This window comes from Somniosus microcephalus, unplaced genomic scaffold (assembly GCF_052327205.1).
Source record: "Somniosus microcephalus isolate GS21.2 unplaced genomic scaffold, FLI_Smic_1.0 unresolved_chr2, whole genome shotgun sequence".
NCBI lineage: Eukaryota > Metazoa > Chordata > Chondrichthyes > Squaliformes > Somniosidae > Somniosus > Somniosus microcephalus.
Genome location: NW_028225180.1, coordinates 2,621,254 through 2,648,638, shown reverse-complemented (window position 1 = coordinate 2,648,638; position 27,385 = coordinate 2,621,254). Strand labels below are relative to the sequence as shown.

Sequence of the window (27,385 nt, the reverse complement as noted above, 5' to 3'; positions counted from 1 at the left end):
ATCTAGAGCTCTGGGGCACAGTTTTAGGATAAAGGGTCGCCCTGTTAGAACTGAGATGACGAGATATTTCTTCCCTCAGAGGGTCGTAAATTAGTGGAATTCTCTGCCCCAGAGAGGTGTGGAGGCTGGTTCATTAAATACATTTAAAGTGGAGATAGACACATTTTTGCAAGATAAGGGAGTGAAGGGTTATGGGGAGTGGGCTGGAAAGTGCCTTTAAGCCCAAGATCAGCCATGAACTTATTGAATGGCGGAGCAGGCTCGTGCAACCAAGCGACCTATTTCTACTCCTATTTCTTATTTTCTTATGATACAGTACAAAGGGGACATTTTTCCACTGGCTGAATTGTCATTACCAAATGGCCGAACCTTGATCACGCAGTGAAATGATCTGGAATGAAATCTCCGAAAGGTTGGTGGAAGCAGATTCAATAGTCTCAGTTGGTAGCAAACTCGCCTCTGAGTCAGAAGGTTCTGTGCTCAACTCCAACTCCAGGGACCTGCGTTCAAAAATCAAGGATGATACTCCAGTGCAGTACTTATGGAGCGCTGCACTGTCGGAGGGGCAGTACAGAGGGACATTGCAATTGCACTGTCGGACGGAGAGTACTGAGGGACCACTGCACGGTAGGAGGCTCAGTACTGAGGCATCGCTGAACTGTCAAAGCGGCATTACTGAGGGAGCGCTGCACTGTCGGAGGGACATTACTGAGGGTTCGCTGCAATTATGGAGGGATTGTACTGAGACATCTGCACTGTAGATGGGCCAGTTCTCAGAGAGCGCTGCACTGTCCGAGGGTCAGTATAGAGGGAGCGCTGTACCATCTGAGTGGCAGTACTGAGGGTGAGCTGCACTGTCGGAGAGGCAACTGAGGGAGCGCTGCAATGTTGGAGGCGCTGCACTGATGGAGCACTGCACTGATGGAGGGACAGTACTGAGGGAGCGCTGCACTGCTGGAGGGTCAGTACTGTGTGAGAGCTGAACATTCTGAGGGTCAGTATACAGGGATCGCTGCACTGTCGGAGGGGCATTACTGAGGGACCACTGCACTGTGGGAGGGACAGTCCTGAGGGAGCGCTGCACTGTCTGAGCGGCAATACTGAGGGATCGCTGCACTGTCGGAGGGGCAGTACTGAAGGAGTGCTGCAGTGTCGGAGGGGCAGTACTGAATGAACTCTGCAGTGTCGGAGGGGCAGTACCGATGGATCACTGTACTGTTGGAGGGTCAGTACTGAGGTACCGCTGCACTGTCTGAGGGGCTGTACTGAGGAAGTGCTGCACTATCAAATGGGTATTACTGAGGGAGCGCTGCACTGTTGAAGCGCCAGTACTGAGGGAGCACTGTACTGTCGGAGTGACAGTACTGAGGGAGCACTCTACAGTTGCAGAGTCAGTACTGAGGGTGTGCTGCGCTGTCAGATTGACAGTACTGATGGAGAGATGCACTGTCAGAGGGGCAGTACTGAGGGATTGCTGCACTGTGGGAGCGGCAGTAATGAGGGAGCCCTGTACTGTTGGAGGGGCAGGGAGCACTGTACAGTCGGGGGGACAATATTGAAGGACTGCTGCACTGCCAGCATAAAGGTACTGAGGGAGAGCTCCATTGTTGCAGAGACAGTACGGAGGGAGCGCGGCACTGTCAGCGGGGCTGTACTGAGGGAGCGATGCACTGTTGGAGAGGCATTGCAGAGGGAGCGCTGCTCTGTCGTAGGGGCTGTACCATGGGAGTGCTGCACTGTCGGATGGTCAGTACTGAGTGAGCGCTGCACTGTCAGAGGGGCTGTACTGAGTGAGCGATGCACTGTCAGAGTGGCAGTGCAACACGAGCGCTGCACTGTTAGATGGTCATTACTGTGGGAGCTCTGAATTCGAGGAGGGACTTTACTGAGGGAGCGCTGCACTGTTGTAGTTGCATTCCTGAGAGATCACTGTCCTGTCGAAGGGACCGTCTTTAGGATGCGACGTTAAACCGAGGCTCTCTCTGCTCGCTCTCTGGTGGATGTAAAAGATCCCATGGCAATATTCGAAGAAGAGCAGCGAAGTTCTCCCCAGTGTTCTGGTAATTATTGATCTCAACAAACATCACTAAAACAGATGACATGGTCGTAATTGCAATGCTGTTAGTGCGAACTTGCTGTCTACAAACTGGCTGCCGTGTTTCCTATAGTACAACACTGACTTCACTTAAAAGTTACTTATTTGCCTGTAAAGTGCTTTAGGTCATCCCAAGGTCGTTAAAGGCGTTCTATAAATGCAAGACTTTCTTTCTTAACAGAAACATTCAAAAGGTAATGTGGTATATCCGTGAAGAGGAGAAATGTTCAGGACTAAGGGGCAACGGCTTTATTGTTCACTGCCATTGACGAAAGGAAATGACAGCTTTGAAATAATCTGATCTGTTGACTGTGGGTTCGCTTGAATCTGTCTAATTAAATCCCACTGATCAGGATGGTAGTAGCACTGGATACGATGGATGGTAGTAATGAGGCGGAAGTCCAGGTCGTGAGCTTTTTTTCAGAAGCGGACCTGGTGGGAAGCACCCAGGTGAAAGGTATTTAAGGAGGGTGGTGGCTTAAACCCGAGTTCCTACAGAGTAGGAAACCCCACCCACCCTCCTCCTCTAACCTAGTAGTCTTTTAGCAGCTGTCTAAAAACAGAGGTCACAAATTTTTTGGTCTCAGTTTCTTTTCAGCAGGGCAGGAACCGGGAGGAGCGGGAAGTCGGCGTAGGACCAAGGGGACACAAGACCGGGAAGTCAGCGAAAGACCAGGGAGGTAAGACTAACTGGTAAGTACTTTCCTCAAACCTTCCTAGAAAGTAAAACCAAAACTAGTGGGATTTGGTTAGTTTAAAAAGGAATAAGAGGAGTACAGTATACATTGGTCTAAGTAAGCTTCGGGAAAACAAAAGTCGATAAATAAACTAAAACTAGAAAATTAAAAAGTAATATAAGGGTTAAGTCATGGCAGTAGAGCTCGGACCTGTGTCATGCTCCTCCTGTAACATGTGGGAAATCAGGGACGCTTCCTGTGTACCTGACGACTATGTGTGCGGGAAGTGTGTCCAGCTGCAGCTCATGTGGGACCGCATGACGGCCCTTGAGCTGCAGATGGACTCACTTTGGAGCATCCACGATTCTGAGAGGGGTGTGGATAGCACATTTAGTGAGTTGGTCACACCGCAGGTTAAGGCCAGCGTAGACAGTACATGGGTGACCAAAAGGCAGAGCAAGGGCAGGAAGGTAGTGCAGAAATCCCCTGGGGTTGTCTCCCTTAGCAACAGGTTCACCGTCTTGGGTACTGTTGTCGGGGGGGGTGACGCATCGGGGGAAGGCACCAGCAGCCAGGCTCATGGCACCATGACTGGCTCTGTTGCAAAGAAGGGAGGGAAAAAGAGTGGCAGGGCTATAGTAATAGGGGATTCGATTGTAAGGGGAATAGATAGGGGTTTCTGTGGTCGCGACCGAGACTCCAGGATGGTATGTTGCCTCCCTGGTGCAAGGGTCAAGGATGTCTCGGCGCGGGTGCAGAACATTCTGGAGGGGGAGGGGGAACAGCCAGTTGTCGTGATACATGTTGGTACCAACGACGTAGCTAAAAAAAGGGAAGAGGTCCTACAAGTAGAATTTAGGGAGTTAGGAGCCAAGCTAAAAAGTAGGACCTCGAAGGTAGTAATCTCTGGATTACTACCAGTGCCACGTGCTAGTAAGAGTACAGAGAACAGGATAGTTAGGCTAAATACGTGGCTTGAGCAGTGGTGTAAGAGGGAGGGTTTTAAATTTTTGAGGCATTGGAACCAGTTTTGTGGTAGGTGTGACCTATACAAAAGGGACGGTCTACACCTGTGCAGAGATGGAACTGATGTTCTCGGGGTAATTTTTGATAAAGCAGTTCGGGAGCATTTAAACTAGTATGGCAGGGGGCTAGAAACCTATGTAGTGAAATAGAGGAAAGTGAAAGGCAGACAGAAATAAATGGTAAAAGGGTGAGGAACAAAAAACAAAGGGCCAAACTAATTCATAAAAAATGTGAGCATAAAAAAAGCCTGAGGGTTTTATACCTTAATGCGAGAAGCATCAGGAACAAGGTAGATGAATTAGCTGTGGAAATAGAGGTTAATAATTATGATCTAATTGGGATTACGGAAACATGGTTGCAGGGTGAGCAGGGCTGGGAGCTTAACATACAGGGGTATTCAGTATTTAGGAAGGATCGACAAAAAAGAAAGGGAGGAGGGGTAGCATTGCTAGTAAAAGAGGGGATAAATGCAATTGAAAGGAAGGATATTAACTCAGTTAATACAGAATCTATATGGGTGGAGCTAAGAAATAGCGAGGGGCGAAAAACATTAATAGGAGTGGTATATAGGCCTCCAAATAGTAAAATAGAGGTTAGGGAGGGCATCACGAGGGAAATTAGAGAAGCGTGCAATAAGAGCACAGCTGTCATCATAGGTGACTTTAACTTACATATAGATTGGACTAGCCTAATCAGTAAAAATAATGAGGAGGAGGAATTCCTTGAGTGTTTAAGGGATGGTTATCTGGATCAATATGTCGAGGAACCAACTCGGGAACAGGCTATATTGGACTGGGTACTGTGCAATGAGAAGGGACTAATCAGTAATCTTGTTGTACGGGGACCCTTGGGTCAGAGCGATCATAACATGATCGATTTCTCACTCGAAATGGAGAGCGAAGAAATTGACTCAGAGACTAAGGTCCTGAATTTAAACAAGGGGAATTATGATGCCATGAGACGGGAACTGAGTAGGTCTGATTGGACAACGTTCCTGAGAGGACTGGAGGTAGATAAACAATGGCAAACATTTAAAGATAGAATGACAAAATTGCAAAAATTGTTTATACCAATCTGGCATAAAAGGAAATCTAAAAAGGTGACTCAACCGTGGATAACAGGGGAAATTAGAGACAGCATAAAATCCAAAGATAGGGCGTATAAAATAGCCAAAAAAAGCGCCAGAGCGGAAGATTGGGAACAGTTTAAGATAGAGCAAAGGAGGGCAAAGGGCATGATCAAGAGGGGCAAAATAGCTTACGAAAATAAGCTGGCGGAAAATATAAAAACTAACTCCAAAAGCTTTTATAAATATATCAAAAGGAAAAGACTGGTGAAAACCAAAGTTGGTCCATTGCAGTCAGATACGGGGGAATATATAATGGGAAATAAGGAAATGGCAGATCAACTAAATGCATACTTTGGGTCAGTCTTTACGAAGGAAGACACAAAAAACCTCCCTGGGATATCGGGAAAAATAGGGACATTGGCAAAGGAGGAACTGACGCAAATCAATATCTCTAAGGATATGGTGTTAAGGAAGCTAAAGGGATTGAAGGTGGACAAATCCCCAGGGCCTGATAACATGCATCCTAGGGTACTGAAGGAGGTGGCCCTAGAGATAGCGGATGCACTAAGGATGATTTTTCAGAATTCATTAGACTCGGGAACAGTGCCGATGGATTGGAGGGTAGCTAACGTTACCCCACTATTCAAAAAGGGGGGTAGGGAAAAAGCAGGTAATTACAGACCTGTAAGCCTTACATCAGTTGTGGGCAAAATGCTGGAGTCCATCATTAAGGATGAAATAGCGGAGCACTTAGCAAATGGGGACAGGATAGGACAGAGTCAACATGGATTTACAAAGGGTAAATCGTGCTTGACTAATCTATTGGAATTTTTTGAGGGAGTAACTGGTAGAATAGATGGGGGAGAGCCAGTAGATGTGGTGTACCTGGACTTCCAAAAGGCCTTCGATAAGGTCCCACATAAAAGATTAGCATGGAAAATTGAGGCTCATGGGATAAAGGGGAAAGTTTTGGCGTGGATAGGGAACTGGCTGTCAGATAGAAAACAGAGAGTTGGAATAAACGGCTCATTTTCTGAATGGCAGGCAGTAACAAGTGGGGTACCACAGGGATCTGTCCTGGGCCCCCAGCTGTTCACAATTTACATTAATGACCTGGATCAGGGAGTCGGATGCAGCATTTCCAAATTTGCAGACGACACTAAACTAGGAGGTGGGGTGGGCTCAGAGGAAGAGACCAGGAAGCTCCAGAGCGATTTGGACAGACTGGGCGATTGGGCGGATAAATGGCAGATGCACTATAATGTGGACAAGTGCGAAGTTATCCACCTTGGGTGCAGGAACGGGAGGGCAAATTATTATTTAAATGGCAATAGATTGGGAGAGGGGGAAGTACAGAGAGACCTGGGTGTTCTTGTACACCAGTCACTGAAGGCGAGCATGCAGGTGCAACAGGCGGTCAAGAAGGCAAACGGTATGCTGGCCTTCATAGCAAAAGGGTTAGAATACAGGAACAGGGATACCTTGCTGCAGCTGTACAGGGCACTGGTGAGACCACACCTCGAGTACTGTGTACAGTTTTGGTCGCCTCATCTGAGGAAGGATGTTCTTGCCATGGAGGGGGTGCAGCGGCGATTCACCAGGCTGATACCAGGAATGGCGGGAATGACCTATGAGGAGAGACTATGTAGTTTAGGGATGTACACACTGGAGTTTAGAAGATTGAGAGGGGACCTCATAGAAGTGTATAAAATTCTGACAGGTCTAGACAGACTGGATGCAGAAGGAATGTTTCCCTTGGCGGGTGAGAACAGAACTAGAGGACATAATTTAAGGATAAGGGCTAAACCATTTAGGACAGAGATGAGGGGGAATTTCTTCACTCAGAGAGTGGTGAACCTGTGGAACTCATTGCCACAGAGGGCAGTGTACGCCAACTCATTAAATATATTTAAGAGGGAATTAGATATATTTCTACGGGCAAAAGGGGTTAAGGGTTACGGAGAGAAGGCGGGGACGGGATACTGAATTAAAGGATCAGCCATGATCTCATTAAATGGCGGAGCAGGCACGAAGGGCCGAATGGCCTACTCCTGCTCCTATCTTCTATGTATCTATGTATCTATGTATCCACAGTGTGAAGACGAGAATTATTCTCCACAAATACTGTGCAGTGGTAAGTTCTACCAATAGCGTCATGGACTGATGCATATGCGATAGCTAGATTGGTGAGGACCAGATCATGCAGGATATCTTCCTGTGTTGGTCCTCCTGCCGCAATGCCAGACTGGCAGCTCTGTTCTTCAGGGCTCGGTTAATGATGGTGCTTCAGAGTCACTCTTGGTGATGGATATTGAATTCTCCCCCTCCCCAACCAGAGAGAACAGGTTGTGCCTTTTCTGCTCTCGGTGCTCCGATCAACTGGTGTTCAGCATGAAGATGTGCTGATTCATCAGCTGAATGACGGTGGTAGGCGGTTATCATCAGGAAGTTACCTTGCTCATTTCTGACCGGGAACCTTGAGAATTCATTATGTCCTTAGGCATTGTTGAGGACTCGCATTATCTCTCCCCGCTGGCTGTATATTCCTGTGACCCCGCCGCTGGTGAGTCTGTCCTTCCGGCGGTACAGGAGATACACTGGGATGGTGATGGAGGACTTGGGAATGTTAACTGATAGTATTGGTTCTGCGACAATGATTGTGCGAGAATGCAATGTTTCCAGAGCGTTTCATAGAGTATTGACATAGTTACAGGGTACTTATCGCATTGGTTAATATTTTAAGCATTTTTCTTTGATTCCTTGGTGTCAAACCATTGCTCGTTTTATTATTTTCTCCCGCTATGTAAATCACTATTACAAAATTGGCTGGTTGAGGTCAATCATTAGAAACACCTAGTTATTCTTGTTCTAGATTCAGGCAAATAGTATGGCCTGGAAATCAACTTGCTGGACTAAGGCGGGACCATGTAACCTTGGCAGCCATGCAAATGAAATTCCTGGACTGAGGCGGGCGCAGTGTTATCTAGGCAACCCTGGGAATGAAATTCATGTGCAGAGGCCGGGGCAGTGTAATCTAGTCTGCCCTGGGAATGACATTCCTGGACTGAGGCAGGAGCAGTGTTATCTGGGTGGCCGTGGGAATTACATTTTTGGATTGAGGCGGGAGCAGTGTAATCCAGGCGGCCCTGGGAATGAAATTCCTGGACTGAGGAGGGCGCAGTGTAATCCAGATGGCAAAAGGAATTGAATTCCTGTTATGAGGCGGGAGCAGTGTAATATATTCGGCCTTGGGAATGAAATTCCTGGACTGAGTCAGGAACAGTTTAATCTAGGCTGTGCGTTAAATTCCTGGACTGAGGGAGGGTGAAATGTGATGCATACACTCACTTTTAATTTAAGGCTGTGTACAATAGTGTGAGCTAGATTGTGTTGAAGTGAAGTGTTGGGGTGATAATGGCTCAATGAGTCTGTTTGTTCAATGACTGTAATTAATGCCAGTTACTGTGAGGTCTAATGATGTCACTCGGGGATTTCCCTCTGCTCTAAATAAGGAGCTCCCTTCACTGAGTGACCTCACACAATCAGCGCGCTGCCTCCAGCACAAAGACCACCAGCCTCTCACAGAAGGGATGTCGTGGGTTCGAGGGTCTCCATGGAATGTATTCTGGAACAGTGGTAGTTAACAAAAATACTTTGGACTAACAACAAAAAATGTGAAAAACACTCAGCAGGTCAGGCAGCATCCGTGGAGAGAGAAAGAGTTAACGTTTCAGGTCTGTGACTGTTCGTCAGAACTGAAAAGGTTTCGAGTTGCAACCGATTTTAAGCAGCTTTAGAGGCAGGGAAAGGTGGTAGGATCAGAATGAACAAAAGGGTCGGTCTGTGATAGGGTGCAAGGCAGGAGTGGTTAAAGGTTGCAAATGGGGATGGGAGTAACATCAACCGCTGCCGCCTGAAAAAATAGGGGCCGAAGTTCTGGTCCGAAATTGCAGAACTCAACGTTGATACCACAAGGCTGTACAGTGACTAAAAGAAAGATGAAGTGCTGTTTCTTGAGCTTAAGTTGAGCTTCATTGCAACACGATGAAAAGCCGAGGACAGATAGCTCAGGGTGGAAGGGGAGCAGAGAATTAATGTGACAGGAGACCAGACGCTCGGCATTAAGCTTATGAACTGAAAGGAAGTGTTCCACAAAACGATCACCCAATCTGCATTTGGTTTCCCCATTAGAGTGGAGACCGCATCGTGAGCAGTGAATACAGTATACTAAATTGCAAGAAGTAAAATTAAATGGCTGTTTCACCTTGAAGGAATATTTGAAGCCCTGGACAGTGGGAAGGGGGATTGTAAAAAGGCAGGAGTTGCAGCTCCTGCGCTTGCCCGGGAAGGTTCTGTGGGGATGGGAGGGGCTGTTGCGGGTGATTAAGGAGTGAACCAGGGTATTACGGCGGGGGCGGGTCCTTCGGAATGCTGAAAGAGAAGGGGAGGATATACAAAATATTTACTATCCCCTTCTCGCTGCTGCTAATGTTCCTAGTAAGTATCTATGTCCAGTTATTAATTCTCTCAATCACAGTCTACAGAGCTGCAGGGATACCCGCCCTCCTGTATGCCTCAGAGACATGGACCATGTACAACCGTCACCTGAAAGCACTGGAGAGCAACCACCAACGCTGCCTCCGCAAGATCTTGCAAATCCATTGACAGGATAGGTGCACCAAAATCAGTGTGCTTGCTCAGGCCAATATCCCCAGCAGCGAAGCTTTAACCATGCTCGATCAGCTCCGATGGACGGGTCACATCGTGCTCATGCCCGATTTGATTCTCCCAAAACAATCGCTCTACACGGAGATCCGACACGGCAGGAGAGCCCCAGCTGGACTCAGGAAACGCTTCAAGGACACCCTCAAAGCCTCCTTGAAAACGTGCAACATCCCCACTGACATCTGGGAATCCCTGACCCAAGACCACACAAAGTGCAGGAGAGGCATCCGGGATGGCCACAAACTACTCGACTATCTTCGCCGGGAGCAAGCGGAAGCCAAGCACAAGCAGTGCAAGGAGCACACGTCAATTCTAGCACCCCACCCATCCGCCCCTTCAACCACCGTCTGCCTCACCTGTGACAGAGTCTGTAGGTCCCGCACTGGACTTATCAGTCTCCTGCGAACTCATTTTTAATGTGGAAGCAAGTCATCCTCGGTTCCGAGGGACGGCTTAAGAAGAGAAACCATGATACACTGTAATATTATTCTCGCTAATCACCGTGGAATACTCTGTTATTAATGGTAATCTGTGTTACAAGTTGTTGCATCTTTGTTAATACAAGAGTTGTTGTTTAAAAAGAATGGCACATCCTCGCTGCTGTTGGTGTTCCTGGTAAGTATCTGTATCCAGCTATTATTTTTTTTAATCATCTTTAACTGTATTTCTCTCCAAGCCATTCCCCATCCCATCCACACTGCTGTCGGCTATTGAATCTGAAGGTGATACAGCGTTAACAAGATTTAATTGTTCTATATTCAACTCAAGAAAATATTTTGACGAGACTCTCTCCTTAATGAAATCCGTTCTGCTTTCTACACTGAACATGTGTAACAGATCAGAAAAATATTGTCTTAATTGAGGAGATTTTCACCTAATGCCGAAAGATCATCGACCTGAAACGTTAACACTCTCTCTCTCTACAGGTTCTGCCTGACCTGCTGAGTATTGAAAACATTTTTTGTTCTTATTTCAGATTTCCAGCATCCGCAGTAATTTGCATTAGTTTTCACTTAATGCTCGGTATATTTACTGACACAGAGTAACAGGAGCAAATCCTGGCAGATCACAAACACATCGTTAAATGTCTGAAATATCCTCTAATCATTCAGTTGCAGTCAGTGTCTCCTTTCCCACCATCTCCAGTTCTGCATTAGTGGCACTGCTTCTGATGGTTAGATAAGGATTACAAGGATTATTTACATTCTCAAAAAACGTTCAGTCAGCCATATTTCAATGCGTTTATTTCCAATCTTTGTTTTGAATTTACAACTGGAGCCCATGCCCGTCTGTCACAGTTCACTGGATTCAGTGAGACCCAGAGTGATTCTTTATTCCCTCCTGCTGTACTGCAGGATAAAAAATCCTCGCTGATTGAAACTGAAGGACTGATGATAAGAAAATCCTTTCCTATTTTCTCGACCAATATTTTCTGCACAATTTGGAAACCAATAGGTGAAAAGGTACAAGGATATATCTCTTCCAGTTGTGTTCAGATACTTTACAAAGCGTTCGGCGGCTCGTTGCCTGTCGGATAAGTCGCGATATTACGATGCAAATAAATGCATTAGTGGGCTATTACCTGGTCAATTATAAATAGTTATTTTAATTCAGAGTCCATTTTTTGCAATGTTATATGGATAATCTTCCTTTCAATGAGCTACAATTTGTGTATATAGCCAAAACTGTAGAAAGCTCAATCATAAACACACTTCTTACAGCCCAGTTATCTTTATAGCTGCAGTGCACATGTATTTATTTTCTCAGTATTTTCATATTACAGCTGCACATGTAAATACTGTAATTAATGCACGCCAAGATTGCAGTTTCTTTATTTTGCCGTTGCCTTCATTTTCTGTCCTAAATATAATGGCTATCTAACCAGGAGCTGGATTCCAAGTGGGATATCCCCCTCTCTAACATAAAGGGCACTGAAGCAAATTGCGCTGCGATAAATGCTGATTGATCCTGAGACACGAATGCTTCCTGAGAGGTTCTGGTCTTTTGCATCCCTGGTACTTCGGGCGGTGCTTTTGTCTGCTGGGCTAAAGGCAGATCTATCGTTTAATCTCTCATTTATCATTCATCTGTTGCTTTCCTGTTGTATTTAGACACGTTTCATTGTTTGATTCTTCCATGTTTTCCCGATTATTCTTAAAATAAACCCTGTATTCAGCTCCACTGGTAATCGAATGAGATTATATCAGTGTAAATCACTAATGAGTTGCAGATTTCTCTCCGAATTCCTTCAAACTGCTACTCTTGCTCCCAGCCTGATGTATAATTTCCCTGTTTATTTCCCCTCCCAGCCTGATGTATAATTTCCCTGTTTACTTCCCCTCCCAGCCTAATGTATAATTTCCCTGTTTATTTCCTCTCCCAGCCTGATGTATAATTTCCCTGTTTATTTCCCCTCCCAGCCTGATGTATAATTTCCCTGTTTATTTCCCCTCCCAGCCTAATGTATAATTTCCCTGTTTATTTCCCCTCCCAGCCTGATGTATAATTTCCCTGTTTACTTCCCCTCCCAGCCTGATGTATAATTTCCCTGTTTACTTCCCCTCCCAGCCTGATGTATAATTTCCCTGTTTATTTCCCCTCCCAGCCTGATGTATAATTTCCCTGTTTACTTCCCCTCCAAGCCTGATGCATAATTTCCCTGTTTACTTCCCCTCCCAGCCTGATGTATAATTTCCCTGTTTACTTCCCCTCCCAGCCTGATGTATAATTTCCCTGTTTATTTCCCCTCCCAGCCTGATGTATAATTTCCCTGTTTATTTCCCTTCCCAGCCTGATGTATAATTTTCCTGTTTATTTCCCCCCCAGCCTGATGTATAATTTCCCTGTTTACTTCCCCTCCCAGCCTGATGGATAATTTCCCTGTTTATTTTCCCTCCCAGCCTGATGTATTATTTCCCTGTTTATTTCCTCTCCCAGCCTGATGTATAATTTCCCTGTTTATTTCCCCTCCCAGCCTGATGTATAATTTCCCTGTTTACTTCCCCTCCCAGCCTGATGTATAATTTCCCTGTTTACTTCCCCTCCCAGCCTGATGTATAATTTCCCTGTTTATTTCCCCCCCAGCCTGATGTATAATTTTCCTGTTTATTTCCCTTGCTCACAGTGAATTTAATGACGATTGTGATCCTGTCTCGGGGAAAGTGTGGTCTCTCCACATGTGTCACTCGCTACCTGCTGGCAATGGCAGCGGCGGATCTACTGGTCGTTATCCTCGACGTGATACTGAGGCAAATTCCGATTGTTTATTACAGACATTTTTTTTTCGTGCTGTCAATCCCCGTGTGTAATATACATGCCGTCCTGCTTTATGCAGCCACAGACTGTTCTGTCTGGTTCACCGTCACTTTCACCTTTGATCGATTTGTGGCCATTTGTTGCCAGAAGCTGAAAACAAAATATTGCACCGAGAAAACGGCGGCTGTGGTTCTGGGAACAGTGACTGTGTTGAGCGGTTCAAAGAACATCATCTGGTATTTTATGTTCACAGATCGGTATTGGCTTTGGAACATGCCTTGGTTTTGTGAGGTAACAGTCGGTGTTATGAAATCACGGGCCTGGGCAGCAATCGAGCTCCTTCATTACAGTCTCACCCCGGCTGTCCCATTTGTTCTAATTCTGCTGCTCAATGCTCTCACTGTCAGACACATTTTAGTGTCCAGCAGAGCCCGTAGGAGACTCCGGGGTCCCAGCAGTGGGGAGAGTCACAGTGACCCAGAGATGGAGAGCCGCTGGAAATCCATCATTTTGCTGCTTGTTATCTCTGGCAATTTCATCCTGTTATGGGCAGCGTTTATGGTGGTTTATATATGGAGCCGGATAGGTTCTATCAGTTATATGTCTGCAAATTCTCCTCCTTTCTTACAGGAATTGGGATTGATGCTGCAGCTGCTGAGTTGCTGCACCAACACTGGGATTTATGCCGTCACCCAGACTAAGTTCAGAGAGCAGTTGAAGAATATGGGGAATTATCCTTTTACTCTGATTGTAAAATTCATTAAAGGATGATTTGAAGCAGATAATTCGCAGCCTGACAGCTGCCTTGGTGTGATATTAAATAAAAGTATTCGTGTATGGGATGTGGGCGTCGCTGGCAATGCCAGCATGTATTGCCCATCCCTAGTTGCCCTTGAAAAGGTGGTGGTGAGCCACCTTCTGGAACCACTGAAGTCCGTGTGGTGAAGGAACACCCACAGTCCTGTTAGGGAGGGAGTTCCATGATTTTAACCCAGCGATGATGAAGGATCCGCAATATACATCTAAGTCAGGATGGTGTGTGATCTGGAGGGTGAATGCAAGTGTTGGTGTTCCCATATGCCTGCTGCTGTTGTCCTTCTAGATGGAAGAGTTTGCGGGTTTCTGAGGTGCTGCCAAAGAAGTCTTCGTGAGTTGATGCAGTGCATCCTGTATATGGTACGCACTGCAGCCACAGTACGCCAGTGGTGGAGGGAGTGAAGATTTAATTTGGTGGATGGGGTGCCAATCAAGCGGGCTGCTTTGTTTTCAATGGTGTCGAGATCCTTGAGTGCTGTTGGAGCTGCACTCATCCAGGCAAGGGGAGAGTTTTCCATCACACCCCTTATTTGTGGCTCGATGATAGTAGAAAGGCTTTGGGGAGTCAAAGGTGAGAGTCTCGCCACAGAATACCTAGACTCTAACTTGCTCTTGCTCCACATTATTTATGTGGCTGCTCCAGTTATGTTTCTTGTTAATGGTGACACCCAGGATAATGATAGTGGGGAATTCGGCGACGGTAATGCCACTGAATGTTAAGCGGAGGAGGTGAGAACCTAGCTTGTTGGAGATAGCCATTGCCTGGCACTTCGTTGGTGCAAATGTTACCTGCCACTTATCAGGCCAAGCCTGAAAGGCTTCCAGGACATGTTGCATGCGGGCATCGATTGCTTCATTATCTGTGGAGTTGTTAATGGCGCTGAGCACTGTGTAGTCACCAGCGAACATCTCCATTTCTGACCTTATGTTGGAGAGAAGGTCATTGAAAGAGCAGCTGAAAATGGTTGGGCCTAGGTCACTGCCCTGATGAACACCTGCAGTGATGTCCTGGGGCTGTGATGTTTGACCTTCAACCACCACAACCATCTTCCTGTTTGCTAGATATGACTCCAGCCAGTGGAGCAATTTCCCCATGATTCCCATTGACTTCAGTTTTACTAAGGCTTCTTGATGCCACATTCGGTCAAATGCTGCCTTGATGTCAAGTGCTGTCACTCACCCCTCAGCTCTGGAATTCAGCTCCTTTATCGATGTTTGGACCAAGGCTGTAATGAGGTCGGGAGGCGAGTGGATTGGCGGCACACAAACTGAGCATCAGTGAGCAGGTTATTAGTGAGTAAGTGTCACTTGATAGCAATGTCGATGACACCCTCCATCACTTTTCTGAGGATTGAGAGTAGGCAGATGGGGCGTTAATTGGCCGGGTTGGATATGTCCTGCTTTTTGTGGACAGGAGATATATGTGCCGTTTTCCATATTGTTGGATAGATGCCAGTGTTGTAGCTGTACTGGAACAGCTTGGCTAGAGGTGCAGCTTGTTCTGGAGCAGAAGTCTGCAGCACAATAGCCGCGATGTTTTCATGGCACACAGCCTTTGCTGTATCCAGTGCACTCAGCCATTTCCTGATACCATGTGGAGTGAATCCAATTAGCTGAAGGCTGGCTTCTGTGATGGTGGGGACCTCGTGAGTAGGCCGATGTGGTCCATTCACTCGACAGTTCTGGCTTAATGTGGTTGCAAACGCATCAGCCTTGAATTTTGCACTCAGGCGCAGGGCTCCACCATCATTGAAGATAGGGATTTTCTTGGAGCCTCCTACTCCCGTTATTTGTTTAAGTGTCACCAACATTCACAACTGGGTATGGCAGGGCTGCCGAGATTTGATCTGATCAATTGTGGAATCGCTTATGGCCCATGGTGCAAAGATGGTGCAATCGGCGCCCATCGCAAATATGGCAACGACATTGCCTCACACAAAGATAATGGTGCCAACATGCCACACAAACATGGTGGTTCCATTGCCCCATAGCAAATGGCGAAATGCATATTCTTCACAAAGATAGCGGATCCGGTGCCCAGCACAAAAAAAGCACCTCTGGCACCCCAATCAAAAAGGGCAGCGCTGGCGCTATGCACAAAGACGGCGGTTCTAGCCCCCCGTGCAATAATGGCGGCTCCAGCGCCCGTAACAAAGATGGCGGCACGGGTTATGACATAAATCTTTATAAAGCATTATGATAATTAATACATTTTTATTATTCAATCTTGTAATGTGGGCACCGCGGGCCAGGCCAGCATTTATTGCCCAACCGTTTCTGCCCTGGAGAAGGTTCTGTTGTGACTCCTCATACAATGGAGTGACTTGCAGATAATATTCAAACACATTGCTGGGCATTTAGAGTCACATTGCGTCCAGGATGGGTAACAACAGCCGACTTCCTTCCCTGAAGGACATTAGAGAACCAGCTGTGTTTTTGAGGCCAACCGGTAGTTTCCTGTTCACCACTAATGAGACTAACCTTTTGTTCCAGATTTGGTAATTCATTTAATTTAAATTCCCCAGCTGTTGGGTGTTGAATTGTAGAGCATGCGTCCATGCATCTGGTTTACTTGTCCAGCAACATAAAGACTATGCTACCATACCCTTCAATATATCACCGTACATTCATCGTCACTGGGTCAAAACCTGAATGCCTTCCGTAACAGTATTGTGGGAGCACCTTCACCTCATGGACTGCAGTGGCTCGAGTTGAAGGCACACCATTCAATCATGGGTAACTAGGAGTGGGCAAGTAATACTAGCCTTGACAGTGCCACCCATATCCTGAGAACAAATAAAAATAAATATTATAATGGGAATAAAATCACTGATTATGAAATTCACTGACTGAAACCAGACGAGGCCTGTGATCAGAGTGGAGCGTCATATTCTGCTAAGAAAATTGTCAACACAACTTGGCTCACCAATTCTATGGTTTTATGATTGATACTACTCACCCTTTTCCAATTTCTCTATATTTTCAAAATGTGCTTGATAAAGTACCACATATTACCAAAACTGAAGACCATGGGACTAAAGTGGCAGTGGCACCAGTGAGTGGTGCGATGTATATCAGTATCACAATGACTGGTGTGGGGTATAACAGTCCAGAGTGTGACATGTATCACACTGTTTCAGTGAGGGGTGTGGGTTATATCAGAGTGTGTTACAGTGAAGGGTTTGGGGTATATCGGATTGTACAGTGAGGGGTGTGTGGTATATCAGAAATAGTGTAGGTGTACGGTATATCAGATGCTTTAAGTGAGGGTTGTGGAGTATATCAGTGTTGGAGTACTGAGTGTGGCGTATATTAGAGTGCTACAGCGAGGGATGTGGGTTAATACAGAGCATAACAGTGAGGTGTGTGGAGTATCTCGTAATGATACAGTGAAGGAGTCGGTTATATCAGTTTATTACATCGAGCTGTGTGAAGTATATCAGAATGTGTTGCAGTCTGGGCTGTGGGGTATATAAGAGTGTTATATTGAGTGGTGTGGCGTGTAATAGAGTGTTACAGTACGGGGTGCGATCTGTATCAGAGTGTTACAGTGATTGGTGTGGAGTACAGCAGAGTGTGTTAGTGTTGGAGGTGGAGTATATCATTGTTACATGAGGGCAACGGATTATATCAGAGTGGTGTGAGGTATATCAGTTTTACAGTGCGGGGTGTATCAGTGTTACATTGAGTGGTGTGAGGTAAATCAGAATGTTACAGTGAGGGGTGTGGGTATATCAGAATGTTACAATGAGGGTGCCGGTATATTCGAGTGTTACAGCAAGGGATCTGGTGCAAAGCAGAGTGTTACAGTGAGGCGTGTGTGCTATACCATAGTGTTACAGTGAGGGTGTGGGTTATATCAATGTGTTACATTGAGGATTGTGGGGTATATCAGAGTGTTACAGCGAGGGATGTGAAGTATATCGTAGTATGTTATGGGTTGCGGGGTATATAGCAGTGTTACATTGATGGGTGTGGGGTGCATCAGATTGTCACTGAGAGTGGTGTGGGGTATATCAGAGTGGGACAGTGTGGGCTTTGGGTTATTTAAGAGTGTTACATTGAGGGTTACGGGGTGTATCAGAGTGTCAAGGTGAGTGGTATGGGGTAGATCAGGTTGTTTCAGTGAGTGGTGTAGGTCTATCAGAGTGTTACAGCGAGGGGTGTAGGTTATATCAGACTGTTACTGTGAGGTGTGTGTGTCATTTCAGTATGTTATAGTTTTGGCTGTTAGTGTATCAGAGATATGCAGTGAGGAGTGTCGGATATTTAAGAGTGTTTCAGCGGTTTTGTGTACATCAGAGTTTTACAGTGAGGGGTGTGGATTATTTCAGTATTTTACAGTGAGGGTTTTGCGTTATATTAGTGTATTACATTGTTGTGTTTGGGGTATATTAGAGTGTGACATTGAGGGGTTTATCACGGTGTTACAGTGAGGGATGTGAGGAATTTCAGATTGTTACATTTCGGGGTGTGAATTATATCAGAATGTGTTGCAGTGATGGAGTTAGACTATATCTGAGTGTTACAATGTGGGGGCCGGAGTATGTAAGAGTGATACGAGATATATCGTTATTACTTTAGGATGTGTGGGCTATATCAGATGATTACAGCGGTTGGTGTGAGGGATATCAGTGTTAGAGAGAGGGCTGTGTGGTATATCAGAGTGTTAGAGCGAGGGCTGTGGGGAATATCAGCGTGTAACAGTGAGTGGTGTGGGGTAGACAAGAGTCTTCCAGTGAGTGGTGTTAGCTATATCATAGTGTTAAAGTGAGGGTTATGGGGTATATCATAGTGTTAATTTGAGGTGTGTGGGGTATATCAGAGCGTTCTAGCGATGAGAGTGGCATATATCAGATTGTTACATTTAGTTGGGTGTGGGATATCAGAGCGTTACAGTGAAGAGTGTGGGGAATAGCAGTGTGTCACAGTGAGGGATGTTAGTTGTATCAGATTGTTACAGTAAGCGTCATGGTGTATATCAGAGTGTTAAAGTGAAGGGTGAGTTGTATATTTGAGTGTTAGACTGAGGGTTGTTGTGTATATCAGGGTTTTACAATGAGGGATGTACATATGAGAGTGTTACAATGAGTGGTTTAGTGTATATCAGAATGTTACAATGAGTGGTGTGGGGTGTATCAGATTGTTACAGTGCGGGGTGTAGGGTATATCACATTGTTATAATGAGGGGTACGGGTTAAATCAGAGAATTAAGTGTGGTGTGTGTGATATTTCAGAGTGTTATAGTGCTGGCAGTGTAGTGTATCAGAGATTTGCATTGAGGAGTTTGGTGTATATAAGAATGCTTTGGGGGTGTTGTGTATATCAGAGTGTTACAGTGAGTGGTGTGGGGGTATCAGAGTGTAACAGTGAGGGTTGTGAGGGATTTCAGTGTTATAGTGTGTGGTGAGTGGTATATAAGAGTGTTCCTTTGAGGGGTGTATCAGGTTGTTACATCGAGAGATATGAAGTTTGTCATAGCATGTTACAGTGTGGGTTATTTAAGCTTATTACAGTGAGGTGTGTGGGCTCTCTCATTCTGCTACAGTGAGGGTGGTGGGGTGTATCAGCGTGCTACAGTGTGTGGGGTATGTCTTAATATGCTACAATTTGCTGTGTTGGGTATATAAGAGTGTAACATTGAGGGATTTCGGGCGTATCGGAGTGTCAAACTGAGTGGTGTTGGGTATATCATAGTGTTACAGTGTGGGGTCTGGTGTATATTAGAGTGTCACAGTGAGTGGTGTGGGGTATATCAGCGTGTTACAGTGTTGGGTGTGGGGTATAGTTGAGTGTTACATTGAGGGGTGTATCAGGGTGATATATAGAGAGGTTTGAAGTGCTTCATAGTATGTTACAGTGTGGGGTATATAAGAGTGTGACAATGATGGGTGTGGGGTATATCAGTGTGTCACAGTGAATGATGTGTATATTTGAGTGTTATCTTTTGTGATGTGGGGTATATATGAGTGTTACATTTAGGGGGTATGGGGAGTATCAGAGTGTCACAGTAAGTGGTGTGTGGTATATCAGTGTGTTACAGAGTTGGGTGTGGGGTATATAAGAGTGTTATATTGAGCGGTTTTTCACGGTGTTACAGTGAAGGGTGTGAGGTATATCACAGTGTTACATTGTGTGCTGTGAATTATATCAGAATGTGTTACAGTGATGGAGTTAGTGTAAATCAGAGTGTTGCAGTGACCGGGCTGGAGTATATAAGAGTGGTAGCGGTATATCAGTATTACAGCGAGAGGTGCGTGGTATATCAGAGGATTCCAGTGTGTGGTGTGAGGGATATCAGTGTTAGAGAGAGTGGTGTGTGTTGTATATCAGAGTTTTACAGTGAGGGATGTGGAGTATATCAGATTGTTACAGTGAGGGTTTTGGGGGATAACAGAGTGTTAAAGTGTTGGGTGTGGGGTATATAATTGTGCTCCATTGAGGGGTGTACCAGGGTGTCAGTGAGGGTTGTGGTTTATATAAGAGTGTTAATTTGTGGGGTGTATCAGGGTGTTTCATCGTGCGGTGTGAAGTTTATCATAGTATGTTACTGTGTGAGGTATATAAGAGTATTACAGTGAGGGGTGTGGGCTATATTGTATTGCTACAGTGAGGCTTGTGTTCTGAATCAGCGTGTTACAGTGAGGGGTGTGGGGTATATCACAACATGTTACAGTGTGGTTTTTGGGGTATATAAGAATGTTACATTGAGGGATGTGGGGTGTATCAGAGTGTCACAGTGAGTGGTGTGGGGTATATCAGAGCATTACAGTGTTGGGTTTGGGGTATACAATAGTGTTACATTCAGGGGTTTATCAGGGTGTTACAGTGAGGTGTGTGAGTTATATGAGTGTTCCATTATAGGGTGTGAAATATATCAGAATGTGTTACAGTGATGGAGTTGGAGTATATCAGAGTGTTACAGTGAGGGGGCCGCAGTATATAAGAGCTGTACATGGTATATCAGTATTACAGTGAGAGCTGTGGTGTATATCAGAGGATTACACTGAGTGATGTGAGGCATATCAGTGTTAGAGAGAGTGGTGTGTCGTATATCAGATGGTTTAGCGCGATGGATGTGGGGGACATCATAGCCTAACATTGAGGGCTGTGGGGTAAAGAAATGTTTTACAGTGAGTGTTGTTGGCGTATATCAGAGTGTTAGATTGAGTGGTGTAGTGTATGTCAGAATGTTACAGTGAGTGGGGTGGGGTGAATCATCGTGTTACAGTGAGGTGTGTAGGGTACGTCAGATTGTTACAGTGTGGGGGGTTGTTTAAATCAGAGTGTTAAAGTGTGGTGTATGTTGTATTTCAGAGTGTTATAGTGTTCGCTGTGTAGTGTAAAGAGATTAGCAGTGAGGAGAGTGGGATATATAGAAGTGCTTCAGTGTTGTGGTGTATATCAGAGTTTTACAGTGTAGGTTGTGGGGTATATACAAGTGTTACATTGAGGAGTTTATCACGGTGTTACAGTGAGGGGTGTGAGCTGCATCACAATTATATTGTGTGGTGTGATATATATTATAATGTGTTACAGCGATGGAGTTGGAGTATATCAGAGTGTTACATAGAAACATAGAAACATATAAGATAGGAGCAGGAGTAGGCCATTCGGCCCTTCGAGCCTGCTCCGCCATTCAATGCGATCATGGCTGATCATCCAAGTTCAGTACCCGGTACCTGCTTTCTCCCCATACCTCTTAATCCCTTTAGCATTAAGAAATATATCCAAATCCTTCTTGAATATATTTAATGAATTGGCCTCTACTGCCTTCTGTAGTAGGGAATTCCACAGGTTCACCACTCTCTGGGTGAAGAAATTCCTCCTAATTTCTGTCCTAAATGGCCTACCCCTTACCTTAGACTGTGACCCCTGCTTCTGGACTCCCCAACTATCGGGAGCATCCTTCCTGCATCTAGTCTATCCAGTCCTGTCAGAATTTTATAAGTTTCAATGAAATCCTCTCTCATTCTTCTAAATTCCAGCGAGTATAAATCAATCGACCCAATCTCTCCTCAGACGTCATATCCTGCCATCCCAGGTATCAGCCTGGTGAATCATCGCTGAACTCCTTCCATGGCAAGAACATCCTTCCTCAGATAAGGCGGCCAGAACTGCACACAATACTAAAGGTGTGGTCTCACCAAGGCCCTGTACAACTGCAACAAATCTTCCTTGTTCCTGTACTCAAACCCTCTCGCTATGAAGGCCAACATAACGTTTGCCTTCTTAACCGCCTGCTGCACTTGCATGCTTACCTTCAAGGACTGGTGCATAAGGACGTACAGGTCTCGTTGCACTTCCCCTTCTCCCAATCTATTGCCATTCAGATAATAATATGCCTTCCTGTTTTTGCCACAAAAGTGGATAACCTCACATTTATCCATGTTATCTTGCATCTGCCATGCTTCTGCCCAATCACCCAACCTGTCCAAATCATCCTGGATTTTCTCGGCATCCTCCTCACAGCACACACTCCCACCCAGCTTTGTGTCGTCTGCAAATTTGAAGATATTACATCTAGTTCCCTTGTCTAGATCATTAATATGTATTGTGAATAGCTGGGGTACAAGGACCGATCCCTGCAGTACCACAGTAGTTACTGCCTGCCACTTGGAAAAAGACCCGTTTATTCCAAAACTTTGCTTTCTGTCTGCCAACCAGTTCTCTATCCAAGTCAGTACCTTGCCCCAATCCCATGCGCCTTAACTTTACACGCTAGTCTCTTATGCGGGACCTTATCGAAAGCCTTCTGAAAGTCCAAATACACAACATCCACTGGTTCTCCCTTATCTATTTTACTAGTTACATCCTCAAATAATTACAGTAGATTAATCAAGCACAGTTTACCTTTTGTAAATCTATGTTGGCTTTGTTCAATCTGGTCACTTTTTACATTGAGGGGCCGGAGTTTATAGGTGTGGTGCGAGGTATATCAGCATTACAGTGAGAGGTTTGGGGTATATCAGAGGATTGCTTGAGTGGTGTGAGGGATGTCAGTGGTAGAGAGAGGGGTGTGTGGTATATCAGAGTGTTAGAGCGAGGGATGTAGTGAATATCAGAGTATAACTTGAGGGGTGTGGGATAAAGAAGTGTGCTACAGTGAGAGTGTTGGCTATATCATAGTGTTAAAGTGAGGAGGGTGGAGTATTTAATAATTTTAACTTGAGGGGTGTGGTGTATATCAGACCTTTGCAGTGATTGGTGTGGCGTATATTGGAGTGTTACCTTTAGTTGGGTGTCGCATATCAGAGTGTCAGAGTGAGAACTGTGGGGAATAGCAGTCTGTTACATTGATTGTTGTTAAGCGTATCAGATTGTTACAGTGAGGGTCGTGGTGTATATCAGAGTGCTAAAGTGAAGGGTGAGGTGTATATTTGAGTCTCAGAGTGAGGGGTTTGCGGTATATCATGGTGTAACACTGACGGTGTGGTCTATATCAGAGTGTTACAATGAATGGTCGGGGGTAAATCAGATTGCTACAGTGAGTGGTGTAGGTTCTATCAGAGTGTTACAGTGAGGGGTGTGGTGTATCACAGAGTTTTACATTGAGTGGTCTAGAGTATATCAGAATGTTACATTGAGTGGTGTGGGGTGTATCAGAGTGTTACAGTGAGGGGTGTGGGTTGAATGAGATTATTACTATGTGGTGTCTGTTTGTGTTATTTCAGAGTGTTCTCGTGTTGGCTTTGTAGTGTATCAGGAATTGGCAGTGAGGAGTATGGGAAAAGCAGAGTGCTTCGGGGAGTGTGGTGTATAAAGGATGTTAGAGTGAGTGGTGTGGGGCATATCTGTCTGTTACTGTGTGGTGTGTGGGGTATGTTAGAGTATTACAGTGAGGGGAGTGGGCTATAGCATATTGCTTCAGTGAGAGTTTTCCACTATATCAGAGTGTGTTAAAGTGATGGAGGTGGATTATATCAGCGTGTGTTACAGTGAGGGGTGTGGGTATATCAGATTGTTACAGTGAGGGGTGTGTGGTATATAATAGAGTGAGAGATGTGGGGTATATAAGATGTTAAAAGTGAGGGGTGTGGGGTATATCCGTGTTCGAGTAATGGATGTGGCGTATATAAGCGTTTTAGAGCGAGGTATGTGGGAAAATGCAGAGTATTACAGTGAGGTGTGTGGGCTATATCATAATGTTACAGTGAATGTGTGGGTTATATCAGAGAATTACATTGATGGGTGTGAAGTATATCAGAGTATGTAACAGTGTGGGGTATATAAGAGTGTTACACTGAGTGGTGTGTGGTGTATTAGAGTGTTATAGTGAAGGATGCGGGCTATATCAGAGTGTTACAGTGATTGGTCTGGAGTATATCAGAGTGTGTTACAGTGATTGGGGTGCAGTATAGCACAGTTTGTTACAGTGATGTAGGCGGAGTATAACAGAGTGTTAAAGTGGGGGTGCCGGACTATATCAAAGTGATGTGAGGTATATCAGTATTACAGTGAGGTGTGTGGGGTATATCAGAGCATTACGGAGTGTGGCGTATATCAATTTTTGTGTGAGGGCTGTGAGGTACGCCAGGTTGTTACAGCGAGGGATGTGGGGAATATCAGAGTGTAACAGTGAGGGGTGTGGGGAAAAGCAGAGTGGTAAAGTGAGAGTTGTTGGCTATATCATAGTGCTACAGTGAGGGGTTTGGGGTATATCAGAGTGTTAAATTGAGGGGTGTGGGGCATATCAGAGCGATATAATGATGGGTGAGGCGTATATCAGAGAACTATAGCGAGGTTTGAGGTCTATATCAGAGGTTTACGAGGTTTTTGGGCATCTCAGGGCGTTGCACTGAGAAGTTTGGGATATATAGGAGTTTTACATTTAGTGGGATGTGGTATATCAGAGATGGACAGAGAAGAGTGTTTGAAATAGCAGTGCGGGCTGTAGGGTGTATCAGAGTGTTAGAGTGATGGGAGTAGGGTACATCAAAGTGTTAAAGTGAAGAGTGTGGGGTATATCAATGGTTTACAATGAGGCATTTGGAGTATATCAGAATGTTATAGTGCGGGGTCTGGGCTATATCATAATGTTATAGTGAGGGTGTGGGTTATATCAGAGTACTACATTGAGGATATGAAGAATATCAGCTTAAGTTACACTGTTGTGTGTTGGTATATAGCAGTGTTACATTCAGAGGCGTGGGGTCTATTAGAGTTTTACACTGAGGGTGTCGGTTATATCAGAGTATTACATTGCGGATATGAAGCATATCAGTGTATGTTACACTGTGGAGTGTGTGCAAATAGCAGTGTTACATTCAGTGGCGTGGGGTCTATTAGGGTGTTACAGTGAGGAATGCGGGCTATAGCAGAGTGTCACAGTGATTGGTGTGGAGTATATCCCAGGAACTTCCCCCAGACCAAGAAGCGGCCCGATCTCTGTAACCTCCTCTTAGCCAGAACCCACTGTCTCTGTAACCTCCTCCAGCCCCTACAATATCCCTATTCCTGTAACGTGAACGAGCCGTTCAAAACTCCCTATCTGTGTAACCTCCTTCAGCCCTACAACCCTAAATAACCTCCCTATCTATGTAATCTCCACCAGCCTAAACAAACCTGCTTATCACTGTAACATCCTCCAGCCCTGCAACCTTCCCTATCCCTGCAACCTCCTCCAACTCTACATCCCCCTCTATCTCGGTAAGCTCCTAAAGGGCCTACAACGCTCCTTATCACTGTAACCTCTCCCAAAATCTACAAAACACCCTATTTCTGCAACGTGCACCAGCCCTACCACCCTCCCTACCTCTGAAACCTCCTTCAGCCGTACAACTCTCCCCATCACTGTAAACTCATCCAGCCCCTGCAGCTCTCTCTATCTCTGTAGCCTCCTCAAGCTCCTGCAGCCCTCTCTATCTCTGTAACCTCGTCCAGCCCTAGAAACCTCCCTGTCTCTGTAACCTCCTCCAGACCTACAACCCTCCATATCTCTGTAATCTCCTCCAGCTCCTCCAGCCCGCCCGATCTCTTTAACCTCCTCCAGCCCTACAACACCCACTATCTATGTAATCTGCTCTAGCTCCTAAAAGCCTCCCTATCTCTCTAACGTCATCCAGCCCATACGATGCTCCCTATCTCTGGAAAATACCTCCATCCCTCCAAACCTCTTTATCCCAGTAACTTCCTCCAGCCCTAGAAAACTCCCTATCGCTGTAATCTGCACCAGACCTAGTAAACTCCCCAGCCCTGTAAATTTATCCAGCTCTACAAACCTCCCTATTATTGTAACATCCTCTAGCCACACACATATCCCAATCAAAGTAACCACCTCCATGTCTACAACCATCTCTATATCTGTAACCTCCTCCTGCCCTACAACCCTCCCTAAATCTGTAACGTCATCCAGCCCCTACAACCCTTCCTATCTCTGTGACGTCATCCAGGCCTACAACCCACGCTATATCCGTAAACTCCAACAGCCCCTACAACCCTCACGTTGTCTGCAACCTCCTCCACCCCTATAACCCTCACTATCTGTAACATTTTCCAACATTACAACCATCCCTATCCCTGTAATCTCTTCCATCCTTACAAACGTCCTTAACATGTAACCTCATCCAGCCCTACAAACCTCCCCATCCCAGTAACTTCCTCCAGCCCCTACAAACCTCCCTATCTCTGTAACCTCCTCCAGTCCAGAAACCACTAGCTTTGTAACCTCCTCCAGCCGATACAACCCTCCCTATATCAGCAACGTCCCCCAGAGCATACAACCCACCCTATCGCTGTAACCACCTCCAGCCCCTACAAACCTTCCTATCTCTGTAACCTGCTCGAGCCATACAAACCTTTTTATCTGTGTAACATCCTACAGCCCTACAACCACCCCTATCTCAGTAACCTCCTCCAGCCCTACAGCCCTCCGTATCTCTGTAACCTCCACCAACTCCAACAATCCTCCCTATCTCTATAAACCCCTCCAACCCCTACAACCTTCGCTATATCTGTAACATTCTCCAGCCCCTAAACCCCTCTTTCTCTCTGTAACCTCCTCCAGCCTTACAAAACTCCCTATCTCTGTAATATCCCACAGCCCTAAAACCCTCCCTATCACAGTACCCTCTACCATACCTACAACCATCCCTATCTCTGTAACATGCCCCAGCCCTAGAAACCTTCCAATCTCTGTAACATCCTTCAGACCTACCACTCTCGCAATCTCTGTAAACTCCTTCAGCCCCTACAACCTTCTCTATATCTGTGAACTCCTCCAGCCCCTACACCCCTCCCTATCTCTGTAACCTCCTCCAGCCCTACAACACTCCCTATCTCTGTAACCTCCTCCAGCCCCTACAAACCTCCATATCTCTGTAACCCCCTCCAACCCCTACAACCTTCACTATATCTGTAACATCCTCCAGCCACTAAACCACTCTCTGTCTCTGTAACCTCCTCCAGCCTTACAAAACTCTCTATCTCTGTAACATCCCCCAGCCCTAAAACCCTCCCTATCTCTGTAACCTCTACCAGCCCTACAACCCTCCCTATCTCTGTAACCTCCACCAACTCCTACAAAACTCTCTATCTCTGTAACCTCCTCCAGCCCTACAACCCTCCCTGATTCTGTAACTTCCTCCAGCACTACAACCCTCCGTATCTCTGTAACCACCTCCAGCCATACATACCGACGGTAAAGAAATGACATACCAGAGGCTGGCAATGGAGCCTGGAGGCTTCCTTCTCTGTGCGGGGTGCTCAGTACTACACCGTTTG

At 45.7% G+C, this 27,385-nt stretch overlaps 1 protein-coding gene across 1 annotated transcript in view; it reads left to right on the top strand.

Moving 5' to 3' along the window:
- Positions 1 to 13,618, top strand: part of LOC147092038 (putative G protein-coupled receptor 139) — a 31,628-nt gene extending 18,010 nt beyond the window's left edge. Inside the window, exon 2 of the mRNA XM_085976411.1 lies at positions 12,717 to 13,618. Within this exon, the coding sequence (XP_085832537.1) occupies positions 12,717 to 13,618 (902 nt within the window). The remainder of the gene's footprint in view (positions 1 to 12,716) is intronic.
- The last annotated feature ends 13,767 nt before the right edge of the window (positions 13,619 to 27,385 follow it).